We start from the raw sequence: 15,261 nt of genomic DNA, 5'->3' as shown, positions 1-15,261 counted from the left end.
TTGAGTGTTCCTATCTATGAACATGGAATATCTCTCCATTTATTTAATTCTTTGATTTCATTCATCAGAGCTTTATAGTTTCTTTCATATAGATCTTATGCTTATTTTGTTAGAAGATTTATTTCTAAGTATTTCATTTTTTGAGGTAATAATATAAATGATACTGTGTTTTTTTGTATGTTTTATTTGTTTGTTTGTTTTTTCTTTTTTAGTAAGCTCCATGCCCAGAGTGGAGCCTAAAGCAGGGCTCTAACTCACAACCCTGAAATCAAGACCTGAGCTGAAATCAAGAGTCAGATGCTTAACCAACTGAGCCACACAGGTGCCCCAAGTATATTGTGTTACTAATTTAAAATTCTTCTTGTTCACTGTTAGTATATAAGAAAGTGATGGACTTTTGTATATTAGCCTTATATCCTACAACCTTGGTATAATTGCTTATTAGTTTCAGGTTTGCTTTTATTTATTTATTTATTTATTCATTCATTCATTCATTTATTTATTCATTTATTCATTTATTTATTTATTGGGTCAATTCTTCTAGATTTTCTACATAAACAATAATGTCGTCTGTCAGGAAAGATAGTTTTATGTCTTCCTTTCCAATCTGTATATTTTAATTTCCTTTTCTTATTTTATTGCATTAGCAAGAACTTCCAGTTTGATATTGAAAAGGATTTGTGAGAGGGAATATCTTTGCATCATACCTAATCTTTGTGTCTGTTCATTCTTTCTAATGGGATCTTAGTCTCTTTCTTTCTTTTTAATATATTAATTCTTTTCATATTAAGATCATTAACCAGGGGCGCCTGGGTGGCTTAGTCGGTTAAGCATCCGGCTTTCGCTTAGGTCATGATCTCGCGGTTCGTGGGTTCGAGCCCCGCGTCGGGCTCTGTGCTGACTGCTAGCTCAGAGCCTGGAGCCTGTTTCAGTCTGTGACTCCCTCTCTCTCTGACCCTCCCCTGCTCACGCTGTCTCTCTCTCTCTCTCTCTCCTAGAAATAAATAAAACATTAAAAAAAAAAAGATCATTAACCAAATCATATATATGCCAAATATTCTTTTAAATTGTAGTTTTATTAAATGTTTATTTATTTTTGAGAGAGAGAGAGAGAAAGAGAGAGAGAGAGAGACAGAGCACGAGCTAGGGGAGAAAGGCAGAGAGAGAGGGAGACAAAGAATCTGAAGCAGGCTCTAGGCTCTGAGCTGTTAGCACCGAGCCCAATGCAGGACTCGAACCCATGCACCTTGAGATCATAACCTGAGCTGACGTTGGACACTTAACCAACTGAGCCACCTAAGTGCCCTTGCAGTTTATTTTTTAAATTTATTTTTTAAATGTTTATTTATTTTTGAAAGGGAGGGGTGGGGATGAGAGAGAGGGAGACAGAGGATCTAAAGCAGGCTCTGCACTGACAGCAGGGAGCCTGATGTGGGGCCTGAACTTACAAACTGTGAGATGGTGACCTGAGCCAAGTCGGATGCTTAAGCCACTGAGCCACCCAAGCACCCCTTAAATTGCAGTTAAAAATTATATTTATAATATTTCCTGCATAAAGAAGGAGTTAACCTTTTTTAAAAATTAAAAAATTTTTGTTTTGAGAGAGCGTGAGTGAGTGAACGTAAGGGAGAGGAGCAGAGGGAGGGAGGGAGAGAGAAAAAGAGAGAGAGAGAGGAATCTTAAGCAGGTTCCATACTGAGTGTGGAGTCTCACATGGGGATTGATCCCATGACCTGAGCTGAAATTAAGAGTCAGATGCTAAACCGACTGAGGGACCCAGGTGCCCCAGAAGGAGTTAACTTTTATGGGTTCAAATCTATTAGTTTTTCTCCTTGTGACTTCTGAAAGTAAATCTGCATTTTCCTTTCTCCATTTAGGAGAAATAGAGCCAGAACCCTCCCACCTCAGCCCCTCCACATCATACCACCAGATCATTTTGACCCACTGTTTTTGAACAACTGCTGATGGCAGAACCATGGTGCCATAGGCCTGAAACTCAGGCGGCCACACGTGGGCAAGGAGAGTAATTGTTTGGAGGAAGGTCAACCTCCCAGAATGTTTACCTGAGAAAGGATTTTTTGCTGTATAAACCCCTTCCACCAGAGCTATGATGGGTTGGTTCTGAAGGTAAGTTTTAGTTAAGTAAAAGAATACAACATTTGAGAGGTGGGGGGGGGNTGGAGTGGGCATCGGAAATGAGAGACAAAAGTAAATTATGAACCACCAAAAGGAGAAAAGGAGCCTTATCAGGGGGCTGAAAAACTAAAGAATCTTTTCCTATTTCCTATTTCCTGTTTTTAAAAACCTAGTACATCAGTGAAATAGCTGTTATTTAGCTGAAGTTATAATTTGCATATTTAAGTCTTCCATGTAGCCTGAGTGTAAAACGATGAGAGCTTATGGGCAATTTAGATGTTTATGGCTCTGTGTCAAGTGTTGGTGCTGCTTTCTAATCTAGAGTCCTTTCTATATTCAGAGCTGAAAAACTCAGGAAGGAAGTGAGGCTGGTTGGAAGTTAACACTTCCGTTTTAAGGATAATAGCAACCCAGAAACAGTTTTACGGGCTCGGGGAAGAGCATAGTGGGGCCAACCAGCACATTTTACCTGGGACTGACAGTTTCCCAGGATGCGAGGCTTTCAGCATTAAAACTTGGACACTCCCATGCAAGCTAGGATGGTTAGTCGTCCAGATTTGCTAGTGACCCCCCTTCCCTATCTAAGTATAATCCTCTCCCAAAATAATGCAACAGCCTTTTTATAACCACCTTTGACAGAGTACGAAACTGCAGGTCTAAGAGATTCAGGAACTTCCTTAAATTCACACAAGCAGGGGATGGAGGAACCTCGATTTAAACCTTGTTCTGTCTGCTGCCCAGTGCCCTTTCTACCCTGCTACTACTCTTGTGATTATGTGTGATGCTGACACACTCATTCTCTCATCTACTCACTGAAACATCTTCGGAGGGCCGAATATGTGCTGTGCTAAGGACTGATTACGGACGATTTATGATGGGTTCTGTCACATGGGCAAATCAAGGTAATCAATGAATAGCAATGAGTTCACCAGCAATAGAAACACAGTTTGCAAGACTTCCAGTGTAATTAGACTCTTAAGGCAGCTCAGTTAACCATTGGAATTAGGGGATTGTTGGCATTAGGTTCTTCCTAGTCCAGGGCAATGTTGGGAATTCAGACAGAACAAAGATCTCTGTGTCTATATCTGTTTATCTGTCTGTCTGTCTCTCACACACACACGCACACATACACCTCCTGGTGACTGGGTTCAAACTCTAGCCATCTTGATCATCTTCCCCCTTACTTGGGAACTAAGTTTCATTGAATTCCAGGTTTGCTGACCCTGGAAATTATACTCATTTTCTTAATCAAAAGAGTAAGAAAAATAAAACAGATGTACTAAACTTCAGGCATTTAACAGCGTACTATAAACAGCCTGCTTATCTGTTTGCCCATTTCCATTGTGGGCTCTACGCCTGTGGATGTTGTCTACCTTACTTGATTCCATGCCCAGTGTCTAGTACATAATCAGCATCTACCATTTGCTGAATGGACATGTAAGCGATTAAAGATACAAATTCCTAAAGATATGAGAATTGTTTCCAACATCTGAAACCAGTTTTCTAGTTTGATAACAAATAATGTTAAAGACCCCCCAAAAAGGTCAAACACAGTCTCTTTTAAGAAAAAGTATATCCTCAAGTCTACAATATTACTCCAAGCAATTGCAGCAAAACTGACATGAATGGCGGGAAAGAACAACCCATCAATGGCCTAAGAAATGAAACTGGGTTGGGTTGACTTTGATCTGCATCATTGTAATCATTTCCCGGTTTTACAAGCAAGCAATGAGAGTGAACGGGACTGACTGGGTTACATACTGTTTTATGGCTTTTGGGAGGTGGTCTCCCCATTGAATCCATTCATTTATTTTTATTGGAGGTGTTAAGACATATCTTGTATCTTCTTTCAACTCAACCCTTTCAGCTCAATCAGGGAGCTTTCAGCTCAATCAGGGAGTGGAAAGACTTTAGAAGCTGATAGGCAGGAGTGTCTGTGAAGTGGCTGGTTAGATAAGGAGGTGCTCAGTGTTGATATAACCAACAGCCTGCTTATTTGATATATCTGGAAAATCAAAAAATTACCACTCAACACCAATCCTTTGTGAGAGCCCAACAGAGGGCTCCCTTATTTTATTTTATTTTTTGAAATATTTTTATTTATTTCTAGGAGAGAGAGAGAGAGAGACAGCACGAGCAGGGGAGGGTCAGAGAGAGAAGGAGACACAGACTCTGAAATAGGCTTCAGGCTCTGAGCTGGCAGTCAGCACAGAGCCCGACGCGGGGCTCGAACCCACGAACCGCGAGATCATGACCTAAGCGAAAGTGGGACGCTTAACCGACTAAGCCACCCAGGCACCCCAGGGCTCCCTTATTTTAAATTAGGGTGATCTGCTTGTTCTTGAACACTTTGGAGTACTCCCATTCAGTTGGTAATGGAGAAAGGGAGTCCTGACCCTCCTTCATCCATTTGTCTGAAGAGCTGACAGCTCACTGACTTCTCCAGCTGCTGCTCCTGAGCTTCTAAGAGATGCCGCCATCTTCCCACACCAACATGAAGACAAGAGTTGCTAAGAGAGGACAGTCACTCAGAGAGGAGGGGTATCCTCTTACCTAGCAAGCTGGCCCATTCCTGGTGCCTGGGGACCGTTCTCCTCTCTACGCATAGAGGTTCCTTCTGTTCTCAGGCATTCCCAGTAACTCAGAATTGCTTTCAGGCTGCTTTTGCCCTTCTCCACGTCTGTGGGTGAACTGTGGGGCCCTTTCATTTCTGCTTTCCTAAAACCCCCCCATCCATGGCTTAGCTGGTATGTCCAGGAGGTTAGCTCCTCAAAATGTCTTTAACGGGTCTGAATTGTAAATAAGAGAGACCAGCATGTGCTAGTTGAAAATATCTAAAACTTAAGGAAGAGAGGAAGGAAGGAAGGAAGGAAGGAAGAATTAAGAAAATGAGATCTATTAAACAGCTATTTAACTGACATTGCAGACACTAACGTTCCATAAAGGAAAGACGCAATTATTAAAAACCAGGTTCATAAACATTTAAATTTTTCCTTAATTGGCCCCTGAGCAGGCCAGATGACTCACCATGGACCTTCTGAGATCAGTCTGCAGTCTGATGAGCTGCAACACATTTGAATGGCTTATTCTAGTTCACATGCAGCCCCAATTTTGTGTCATGTTATTCTCACAGAAACTTATTTGCTACAAATTTCCCTATGACTCTACATAGTATATGATGTAGAAAATGTTAGGGTTCAGAGCCCATGGCCAAGAAAGAATTCTTGAGATGTCTTTGATATAAAAAGGTGGGTTTATTAAAGTGTGGGGACAGGACCCATGGCAGAAAGAGCTGCACTGGGCTTGTGATGGGTGACTGATTATGTACTTTCAAGTTGGAAGGGGGTTAGGGATAGCTTAAGTCTCTAAGGAATTTTTGGAAGCAATGTTTTCAGGATCCTGAGGTGGCTGGCTATTGTTAGGAAAAACCTCAGGCATGAGACCATTCGGATGCGTTATCAGTGGGCCATATGCTTGGAGGCTGATTGCTAACATATATCTGGGGGGTGGAAGTAAAGGAAGTTTCCAAAGGAATTTTTACATGATAAAATAGATTTATAGGATTCTGGGGTGTGGGGAGGTGGTTGGGCTAAGATTGCCTTTTGCCCTTAGCAAAGTGTCCTCATCGAGGAGGCTGAGCTCCCGGAGGAATGTCACTCTGCCTGTCTTGAGGACTTGTTAAAAGGCTGTAAGTTGTAAGGAAATTTAATTTTTTCTTTTGCCTTTGTTTTCCACATCGGTATACACATTTTAGCTACTACCTATGCGACATACACCGCTGTGCACCATTAAACATACCCTAGCGAAGCGCCGTAATTTTCAGATATTTTCAGCGCCGTGATCATTCCCCAAATGTGAAGGGCTTTCAGTTGTTTTATCCCTTAAGTGTTGCAATGAGTACAGTTGTTCTTCCTTTGTCTCAGAGATGATTTTTTGTTCCTTTTCGCATATGTCTTTGTTTCTTTGTGTGCCTGTTTGGGTACAAACAGGCAGGCTTTGTACTGGTTCCCTTTTTGTGCTTATTTCTATGTTATGCTCCAAAAAGGGATTTGCTGGTTCAAAAAACATGACCAATTTTCTGGCCATTATTGGCTTTTGCTAATCTTTAAAGAAAGGATGTGGTCGTTTTCCTAGGCATTTTCTAGTCATCTGGTAGACTTTTGCAAAATACTCATTGGTGAATACTTTTTTTTTAAGTTTATTTATTTATTTTCAAAGAGGCGGGGAGAAGGGGAGAGAGAGAGAGAATCCTAAGCAGGTTCTTACTGTCAGACACTTAACAAACTGAGCCACCCAGGCACCCCAGTGAATTACTCTTTTAAAAGAAATCCTCATTCAGAACCTTCTGAGATGAAGTCCAAGGATGAGTATTCCAGGCTCAACAATCCATTACTTGCAAAGCCTCTGGGTCCTAGGGCCATATCATTCATGACCCGGAGACCCACAAAATTGTAGCCTTGTTTGAATAGTGTAAGAGGCCAAATATCCTGCTGGAGAAAAGTCCTAGGTAGATGTAGATTGGGGAAAAAAACCATTCATTCCTAGTCACTTTCCTTTTTAAAGCATCACTAGTTACTTTTTAACCCTGGTAAAACAGAGAGGATCCTTGGCATAATATATGGGCACCTTTAATATAGATGAGTAATTCCATTTGTTTATCCGTTTAGACCTTGACTTATTGTAAAAGGGATTTAGATGTCAATTCCTTTATTTACGTTGAATAAACATAGCAAGACACGTGAGCAAGTGTGTACAAGCTTAGGGGAGACTTTACTGAGGAGGTAGAATTTGAGCAGTTCTCTGAAGGATGACGGGATTTCACCAGATGGGCAAAGGAGAGGCTGGTTTGGGCAAGATGTGCTGAAGAGCTTGGATTTCATCTTGTTTGGTACCACTGAAGACTTTAAGGGAGCAGAAAAGCTGAACCCTGAATTAGTCCAACGACCTTTTATTTTACAAAGGTCTCAAGAAAACTTTCATGTCCTATTTTATTTTATTTCATAAATTCTCAGTCATGCATCACTGAATTTTTACCCTTGGTTAGGTTATATCAGAACCTCTCCGTATGCAGAAAATTCCAGAGGAGTCAGGACAAGCCCTTAGCATAGTAATCAAAGAGTATAATAATAGCATTCACAGAGAACATTGTATCTTTAAAAAGTTGAGAGCTATCCAGGATCTTGTCACTCCCAAAATATGTGTTGTGGTGGCCATTGTCCTCCCTCCTGGGTGAGAGCCTTATGCATCACCTTGGGGATGATGGTGGGGAGCAGGTTTTTCATGAGGCCAATTTTAAGTTCCCCAGGGTGACCTGGCTGAGAAAGGGTATATACCCGTGAAGGCAGCAGTCCTGTTGACAGACAAGAACTGCTACTTTGTAAAGCAGAGCATGGAAAGTGACACACACGAGGTGATTTTTAATGGAGTTGAGGATGGGAAGAAAGAGAAACAGACTGGGGTGATTCTGGGGGTGCAGGGGAGGGGTCCTGGATAAGGGATTATTTGGGGACAGCCTAGAAACCACACAGGCATCCCAGATGCCTAGGTTAGTGGAGAAGATCATAGAAGGAAAGGGATCATGAAAGAGGGTAAGGGAATGGAAGAGAAATTTTTGTCTGGGGATGGTCCTGCCCTCCGTGACCTATTGAAGTTTATGAATTCCCACTCATCAAAGGCTTGCATTCTAGTCTGATTGGCTTTTGGGAGGTAAGAAGAAAGGCAAAGGCAAGTGACTGCAACATGGAGACTCAAGCCATACAGTCAGAGACAGAAGAGGAGTTAGGGAAGGGCCGCTGTAGGCCTTGGCCACAGAGCTGCTTCCCCAAGACCTGTCTCTGCAACTGTGTTGCTGTTGTCTCTGCTCAGCAAATCTGAGGACAGTAAGGTATTGTGACCAGGGCTGGATAATACTGGCTGGACCTCTTTTCCCGCTGCCCACATGAAAGACTATCTTTACTTTGGATACTAAACCAAGGACAGATGCTGATACAACAATCTCCATGTGAAAGAAGATGCATATCTTGCGCATGGCTACTTTTTGAACCAAGTGGTCCAGATTTGTGTGAATAACCCTCCAGAAGCCTGTGCTTGGCCAGGGGAAGACCCTACTGTTCTGGGGGAATTTAGTTGCCAAGTGTCAGTTTGGGGGCCTGTTTTGACTCTACAGATGTAGGATCTTTTTCCTCTGGAAGTCTTGATTCAGAAGCCCCCACTGCATGGGGCCATGTGGGTGCTGGGTTGCTTCGACATGGCTTTAGGAGGAACATAACCAGATAATGAAAGTGGGTGGTCTGCTGGGGGAATGAAAAGGTCATTGATCAAAATTAGCAAGTCACGATGCCTGGGTGGCTCAGTCAGTTGACTGCCCCACTTGAGCTTAGGTCATGATCTCATGGTTCATGAGCTTGAGCTCTACGTGGGCTCACTGCTGTCAGCACAGAGCCTGCTTCAGATCCTCTGTTCCCCCCTCTCTCTGTCCCTCCCCTGGTTGTGCTCTCTCTCTCAAAAAAATATTAGCAAGTCAAGAGAGAGGCCTGAGAGTTTGGGATACAGGATGAAGTTTAAGAAATGTTATTTCAGGTGGATATGTCCAAAAAGCTGCCATGTCTATAGTAGCAACAAGTGAAGCCTTCTGAGTGGGTGTGGCTATGGATGAAGAAAAGAAGACCGTTTCCACAAGATTTCCTCGACTGTCTCAAGCCAGAGCCTCTTTTTATTTGCTGGTTAAGGAAGGTTGCAGAAGATCGGCCAGGAGGTACATATTTCTAGCTATACTTCTGAGGCTTGGGCGCCTGTCCAGGCAAGTTGTGGCATTTTCTATACTGGGCAAGGCAGCTTCCTCTCTGCAATGCATGTTTCCTTTTTCAGACAGGGACACATCTGTTTTGGAGGGAGGAATAGACCATTGCTTCTAGAACCATTTTCAACTCCACGCAGAAAAATGAACTCAGGGCTGAGGGTTAAGAACTGCAGGGGCGTACGTTGAAGCCAGGGTATGAAGAACCGCAGGAGAAGGTGGGTTGCAAAGTGAACTGTGTTAGGCTTCGTTGCAGCTGGGATCCTAGAGTGTCCGTGAACGACGGGACTGCAGGCCGACTTCGAAGCGTTCCCATCTAGAGGACGTGGGCTGGCAGCATCCACTTCGAGATGAGGAATGAAATCCTCAGGGACGCAGCCAGCCGTGGGGTCTCCCCCACGGCGGATCCCGTCCTCCTTCCACACCACGGGGCATTGCAGCCGGGCGGGGCTGGAGGGGCAGACGGCGGAGGGTGCTGTGCAGAGCTGCGTCCGGCTACTGGGCAGGTCAGAGGGGGGAGGCACTCCGCCAACGACTCTTCAGGTCCCGGGGCGGCCCCCTGGTGGCTGACGCCGTCTGGGGGCGTTCCTGGGAGCCCGGGGNATGGGTTTATTCACTTTTGGGGGGGAGGGGAGAGGTGCGGGGGGTGGGAAAGAAAGCCCAGCCCGACGCGAGAGAACGCGAGGGGATGTCCCGGCTGGAGGCTGAAGAGAAAAGTACTGGAGAGCATTGCGCCCGAAAACTTCCGTGCAGGATGAGAAAATCCTCCCCTATCACAGCTTCCCCTCCCGGAGTGGGTCTTCTGAGCCTGAGGAAATGTGAAAGAAGCCAGAAACAAAGACCGACAGAAATACCCAAGCCCTTTGCTCTGGCAGACCTGCCGGGTGACACAGGGCAGCCCCTGGAAAACCGCCGCGGAGAGTTCAGATAGTATTAAGGGTCATTTCCTTTCGGGTGCCTTCATCAAATTCCGGAATGTCTGCTTTTGAAAGCTGGGTTTAAGCCGTGTTTTCAGCAGCCTTCGGCATCCGCGCCTGGGGTACTGCCCCTGGCAAATCTGCTCTCCCAGGAAAACCGTTAACTAGGGTAGACCCTTTGTTATTTACAAGAGACGCTAACTGGGCTGTGGAGGTGGGAGATGGATGTCCTGCATGTTCCGGAAGCCTATATTGGGGAAACAGTTCCAGGTTAACATTGAGTTTAGCAGACCCGCCAGGTGTCTGGGCTCCATACAGGCTCTTTTTGGAACTTCTGGCTGGACGACGTTCTTGACTGTCTCCCATCACTGCCTGTTGCCAGAGCTGTTGTGGACACCGGATTGTCCGGTTCGCCTCGAATTCCGGAGGACCTGCAAAGGCCCTCCCTTCTCTGTCCCCCTGGGCACAAACCACCCAGTGCTCCTGCCCGCCTGCCTTGCTCAGCCACAGCTGGGATCTGGAAAACGATCCTGTCCATTTTCCTGCTCTTCCTCTGTTGACCTTTATTCGTGTTGCAGGGTTGGTTTTACCCGCTGCGGGGCTCTCCAGCATGGTTTCCACACAAATTCCAGGAGTCTTGTGTTTTCCTTGCGAGGGGTCATTTCAGCCTCATGTGCGCCCAGGAATCAAGACACAACTCTGATGTCTGCCAGGATTGGCCTTGGGAGTAAAGGAAGTAGGAAATGTTTTGGCTTCCCCTAGCCCCCCCTCTCCCCCCCCAATGCGTTCTCCTTTGTCATCTACTAAGGTGGCACAGGTCCTACTCATCACAGGAATTATTTTCACTGGTCAGGGAGGAGTCTCTGTATCCTTCTACGAGGAAATAGATCGCTTGCTGTGCAGTTCTGGACAAGTCCTTCAGTCGCCTCATCCATAAAATGGGTGTCATAACATCTTCCCTTTTAAGGCAGAGGATGATACCAGATGATCTGCTAGGATATAGGGTACCATTTCCTGCTAAGCTGTGACTCCAGGGTGACAGTTAGTAAGCCTGGGATATGGGACAGCTGGAGGAAGTCCCTTTACTTCTTTTCTTTTATCTCTAAGAAAGAAATGTATCCTTTTAGTGGCTTCCTCGAGACAGTGCCTCACCCTTGTTTGCTGGTTCTTTGCAGTGGCTCTGTCGGTAGGAGTTTGGCTTGTGAGGAAACAGCTCTGCCGGAGCGGAGCAAGGGTATTTCTGGGCAGATGGAGGCTTTGAAGCGTGATTCATGTAACACCATGTCAGCGGCCTTCCTTTTTGTGAGAGTGGCTCTAGGTTTTAGTCTTGTTTAGGTCAGAGGGCCCATAACCTCATCCCCCACGCCGAGTAAAATTTTGTTAAGTCTTGTGGTTTGGTTGGGCCTGTCCTGGGTAAGATGTGTGTGATAGGCTGGATTCTTAGCTGCTCATTCCTAGAGGGGATTCTCTGGGTGAGATAGCGTTTGGGTGAGTTCAAAGCCATTTTAACCACCTTGGGCTCACTGTCTTAATTTGAGAGAGAACCTTGCAAGTCATCAGCGACTAAAAGAAGGAATCATGTACAAGTCCAGAAGTTCTCAAAATTTTAGCAGGAGCCTTGGGCTCTCTTGGGTTCTTTCTGTCAGGAGGTCTGTCTTCTCTAGATGAAGGTCTTACACATGACTAGCACTCAGCTTCCTGTTTTTCAGTGACCACATCTTCCTGAAGTCTCAGTAGGACTGAGATGTAGAAGCCATGCCCTCTGTCATATCACTTTCTTTTGTGCCCCCTTGAGAAGGTGATAGAGAGTGCGGAGCTCCTAACTGAAGTCTGGCTGCCTCACTGGGGAGGTTGACAGGCTAGTCTGTTTGTGCCTGGCCACTGGCACATAGTGTTCCATGGCTATTCGAGGATACACTTCCCATTTAAGGCACAAGGTTGTTTTAAGTGTGGGCAGTGCAGACTTTCATCCCTCTTAGCTGTGGTCTGCAGCCTCCGTGGGGTCGGAGGTTCCCGATGGGAAGGTCATTTGCAACAGTTGGAAGCCAGAATAAGCCAGATGACAGGTCTTCTCCACCTGTACCTGTGCCTTTCATGACCCTGACATTCAGTGTGTCTATCTTATTTCTTTTTTTTTTTATGTTTTATTTATTTCTGAGAGAGAGAGAGAGAGAGAGAGCATGAGCAGGGGAAGGTCAGAGAGAAAGGGAGACACAGAATCTGAAACAGACTCCAGGCTCTGAGCTAGCTGTCAGCACAGAGCCCGACGCAGGGCTCGAACCCACGAACTGAGATCATGACCTGAGCCGAAGTCGGATGCCCAACCAACTGAGCCACCCAGGCGCCCCGTGTCTATCTTATTTCTTTTGGTGAGTGATCCCAGATGGAGTCAACAGCAGACTAGGGGGCATTCCCTGAATGCTTTGTGCATTCTAACCAAGGACTTAAGAACATTGGGTTTATTTAGGCTACCTGTTATAAATTCTTGGCTCTCGTTGCTTTCATGGGTGGACTTTCTCGTGTTTATCCTAAGCCTCTGTGAATGCCTTTTCCTGGGATAAGCCAGGGTGCCGTGGAAGCTCGCCACGAAGTAGGGTGTGCTTGCCAGGGGCACACACTGAAAAGGGGTCCTGATTAGACACTTAGGACCCATGAGTCCCGTTCTTGTCAATAAAGCGCCAACCATCCCCCTTTGTAATCTGAACTAGTATTATGAAACATGTAGCTTAAAAACAACCCCCTTAAAAACAGCTAAGTATGTTAAAAAAAAAAAAAACCTAACAAAAACAATATCGAGGCAGCAGCTGTTCCAACCCCAAAGGTGGAAAGCTTCCCAGTGTGCATTTTTAACACACATCACCACGTGGCAAAAAGCAAGGGGAGAGGGAGAGAAGGGAAAAGAGGAGGAGGAGGAGGAGGAGGGGGCAGAGAGGATCTTCCTTTTCTTTTATTATTTCCTCTGGGTGTGTGCGCTTAAAAACTGCTTCCGGATGGAATCCCAAAGAGATGTATATTTGGACTTCGGTTGTCTTGACGACAGTTTAGAGATTTCTGCCACTTCCTCAACAGCTTGAGTGGCATGGTTAAAACACAGCTGAGGGTGTCCCTGCTTCTGGTAAGGAGCCTGGTGCTCAGTTTTCTGTTAGGATCTGGGTGATGCTTCATCACAGAGCAAACACCTGGGATTGGCACGGCATCTGGGCAGCGGAGACCTCAGATACATGCAGGGCCTTCTTGTGAGGGGACTGTGTGATCCCCAGAGGCTCTAGGACCCGAGGGTGGGACAGATTTCTGCTCCTAGTAAGCAGATCAGTCAGAGCTATGGAGCCTCGAATGGACTACTTTGAGTGATAGTGAGCGCTCCGTCACCGTAAGTATTCATAAGGCTATGGGTATCTGGTAGGGTCATCGTGGAAGGAAGGGATGCGTAGGATGGGGAGGATTGGGCCAGGCACTCATCAGAATTGCTTTCCAAGTACGAGATTCTAACATATTCCTTTTCACTTTTTCCTGGAAACCAGCATTTCTTGGGGTGTGGGGGTTGGTGGGGGAGGGTGTAGAGAGGCTGGAAACTTAATTTGTTTCTTACCAAACCTGATTCCTCTATTAAATTGAACTCTTTGTGGAAAGCGTGGTACTGGGTTGAAAATAAATATGAATGACATGGTGGGACATCTTCCCAGGAGCGCCCAACGTATGGTAACACCAAGCACCCAGGCCAGGCTGATGGACTCCACCAGGGTCTCTTTGTTCCTTTTTTTGCTCAAGGTCAGCGTGGCTACATCTCTCTCTCAGCTTCCCGAGCTCGGTGCTCCTTGGGGTGTGCGTCAGAATCACTTGCAGAGCATTTTCAGCAGTCCCTGTGGTCCGTCCCCATCCCTCGTGAGACATGTGCCCCCCCCCCCATTCCCCTGGCCCGGTGTCAGTGTTCTCATGAATGTGTCTGTCATATCCCTCGGGACTGCTCCAAGGCCACTGCCATTGGAAAATACAAAACTTAAGATTCTGAGGTGTTAGGGCACGAAAAGATTTTGAGCTCATGAATTAGCAAAGGTCTTCACATTTAGTTTTGTCCCACAGGCTAGACTACTTTTAGGGCTTGCCTGTCTCTGCAGATACTATACTTTGATTTATCTTTATTTTTACAATTTCTAATATGTGGTTGAAAATGGAATAGGCATTCATTCACTCAACTGCTCACCATTTATCCAGTGCTTCTTTCATGCCAGGAGCTGCGGTGGGTGGCTGCAGGTAGACAGGACGGCCCCGAGCCTTGTCTTTGAAGCGCTCTACCTTTGCTGGGATGTGGACACAAAAGCAGTGAACTAAATGACATCACTTGTGGTTTCTCTGACAGCACTCACCACAGAGCCAAGCAGAGCCGAGGTAATAGAGTAGGATGATGATACATATTGACTGTCATCCATCTTATTAGACGTGGGGACAGGAGAGGGGCAGAAAGTTTTTGCACAAGGTCTGTTTGGGGTGCCTGCTGGGCTAACCCTGCCAGAGACGGAAGACAGGGAAGGCAGGGTTCTGGTCCCTGCTGGTGATGGAGAGGCTCCTGGTCAGCCAGGAACGACAGGCACCTACACAGGAACTAGCATTCGTGGCCGTGAGGATGAGTGGGAAGCTGGAGGTGTCACGTGGTACCTCAGGACACAGGAAGTTACACTGAATACGGGGGATGGGAAAGGAGGACTCTGGGAAGGTATCTCCAAGAGGGAAGGATTTGGAGAATGCCTCAAAGAACCCACAGGGCTTTCATAAAAATGGAAAGTGGGTGTGGATCTCAGGCATTGGGGAAAGCAGGTGGGGCTCTGGGTGTCATGGTATTTTCTGGAGGGCTGAGGTGGCTGGAGGGTGTGGGAGGCAGGGAGCATAGCCCTCCACTCCCGGGCAGACCACTGTCCTGTTGACCCCACTACCTCCCTAGAATGGGGTCTTTTACTTTTAACTCTCCCTTTCCTTTCTTTTATTTTGATGTCTCAAACTCATAAAACATTGAAAGGGCAGAGCAACGAATGTCTGTAAATCTCTCCCCTACATTCAGTGGGAATAACATTTTGCCAGTCTTACTATTTATCTTTTTCTCTATGAGAAACCCATTCTCTAATGGAGAAATACATTATCTCTAATGTATTAAGTAAACATTTTCCCCCCGAACCCTCTGAAAGTAAAGCCCAGATGTTATGCCACTTGACTCCTACGTACTGAAGTGTGTATCTTTTAGGAGAAAAAACAGTCGCCTGTACAACTGTAATGCCCAGAACCGAACACAGGTATAATTGTATCGTGTATGTAGTATATTCAGTTTCCAGTTGTCCCCAAATGACCTTTATAGCTATTGAGGAAATCCACAGAGACCATGTACTACATTTGCTTGTCATGTCCCTCATCCAGTTCCCCTCC

At 45.6% G+C, this 15,261-nt stretch overlaps 1 protein-coding gene across 1 annotated transcript in view; it reads left to right on the top strand.

Moving 5' to 3' along the window:
- RAB31 (RAB31, member RAS oncogene family) overlaps window positions 1-15,261 on the top strand; it is a 161,292-nt gene that overhangs the window by 26,332 nt on the left and 119,699 nt on the right. The window contains exon 2 of the mRNA XM_077778265.1: window positions 8,865-8,890. Within this exon, the coding sequence (XP_077634391.1) occupies window positions 8,865-8,890 (26 nt within the window). The remainder of the gene's footprint in view (window positions 1-8,864; window positions 8,891-15,261) is intronic.

The sequence above is a fragment of the Crocuta crocuta genome, unplaced genomic scaffold (assembly GCF_008692635.1).
Source record: "Crocuta crocuta isolate KB4526 unplaced genomic scaffold, BGI_CrCroc_1.0 scaffold26, whole genome shotgun sequence".
NCBI classification, from domain to species: domain Eukaryota; kingdom Metazoa; phylum Chordata; class Mammalia; order Carnivora; family Hyaenidae; genus Crocuta; species Crocuta crocuta.
Note: the sequence above shows the minus strand (reverse complement) of the source record. Positions and strands in the feature narration are given on the sequence as shown.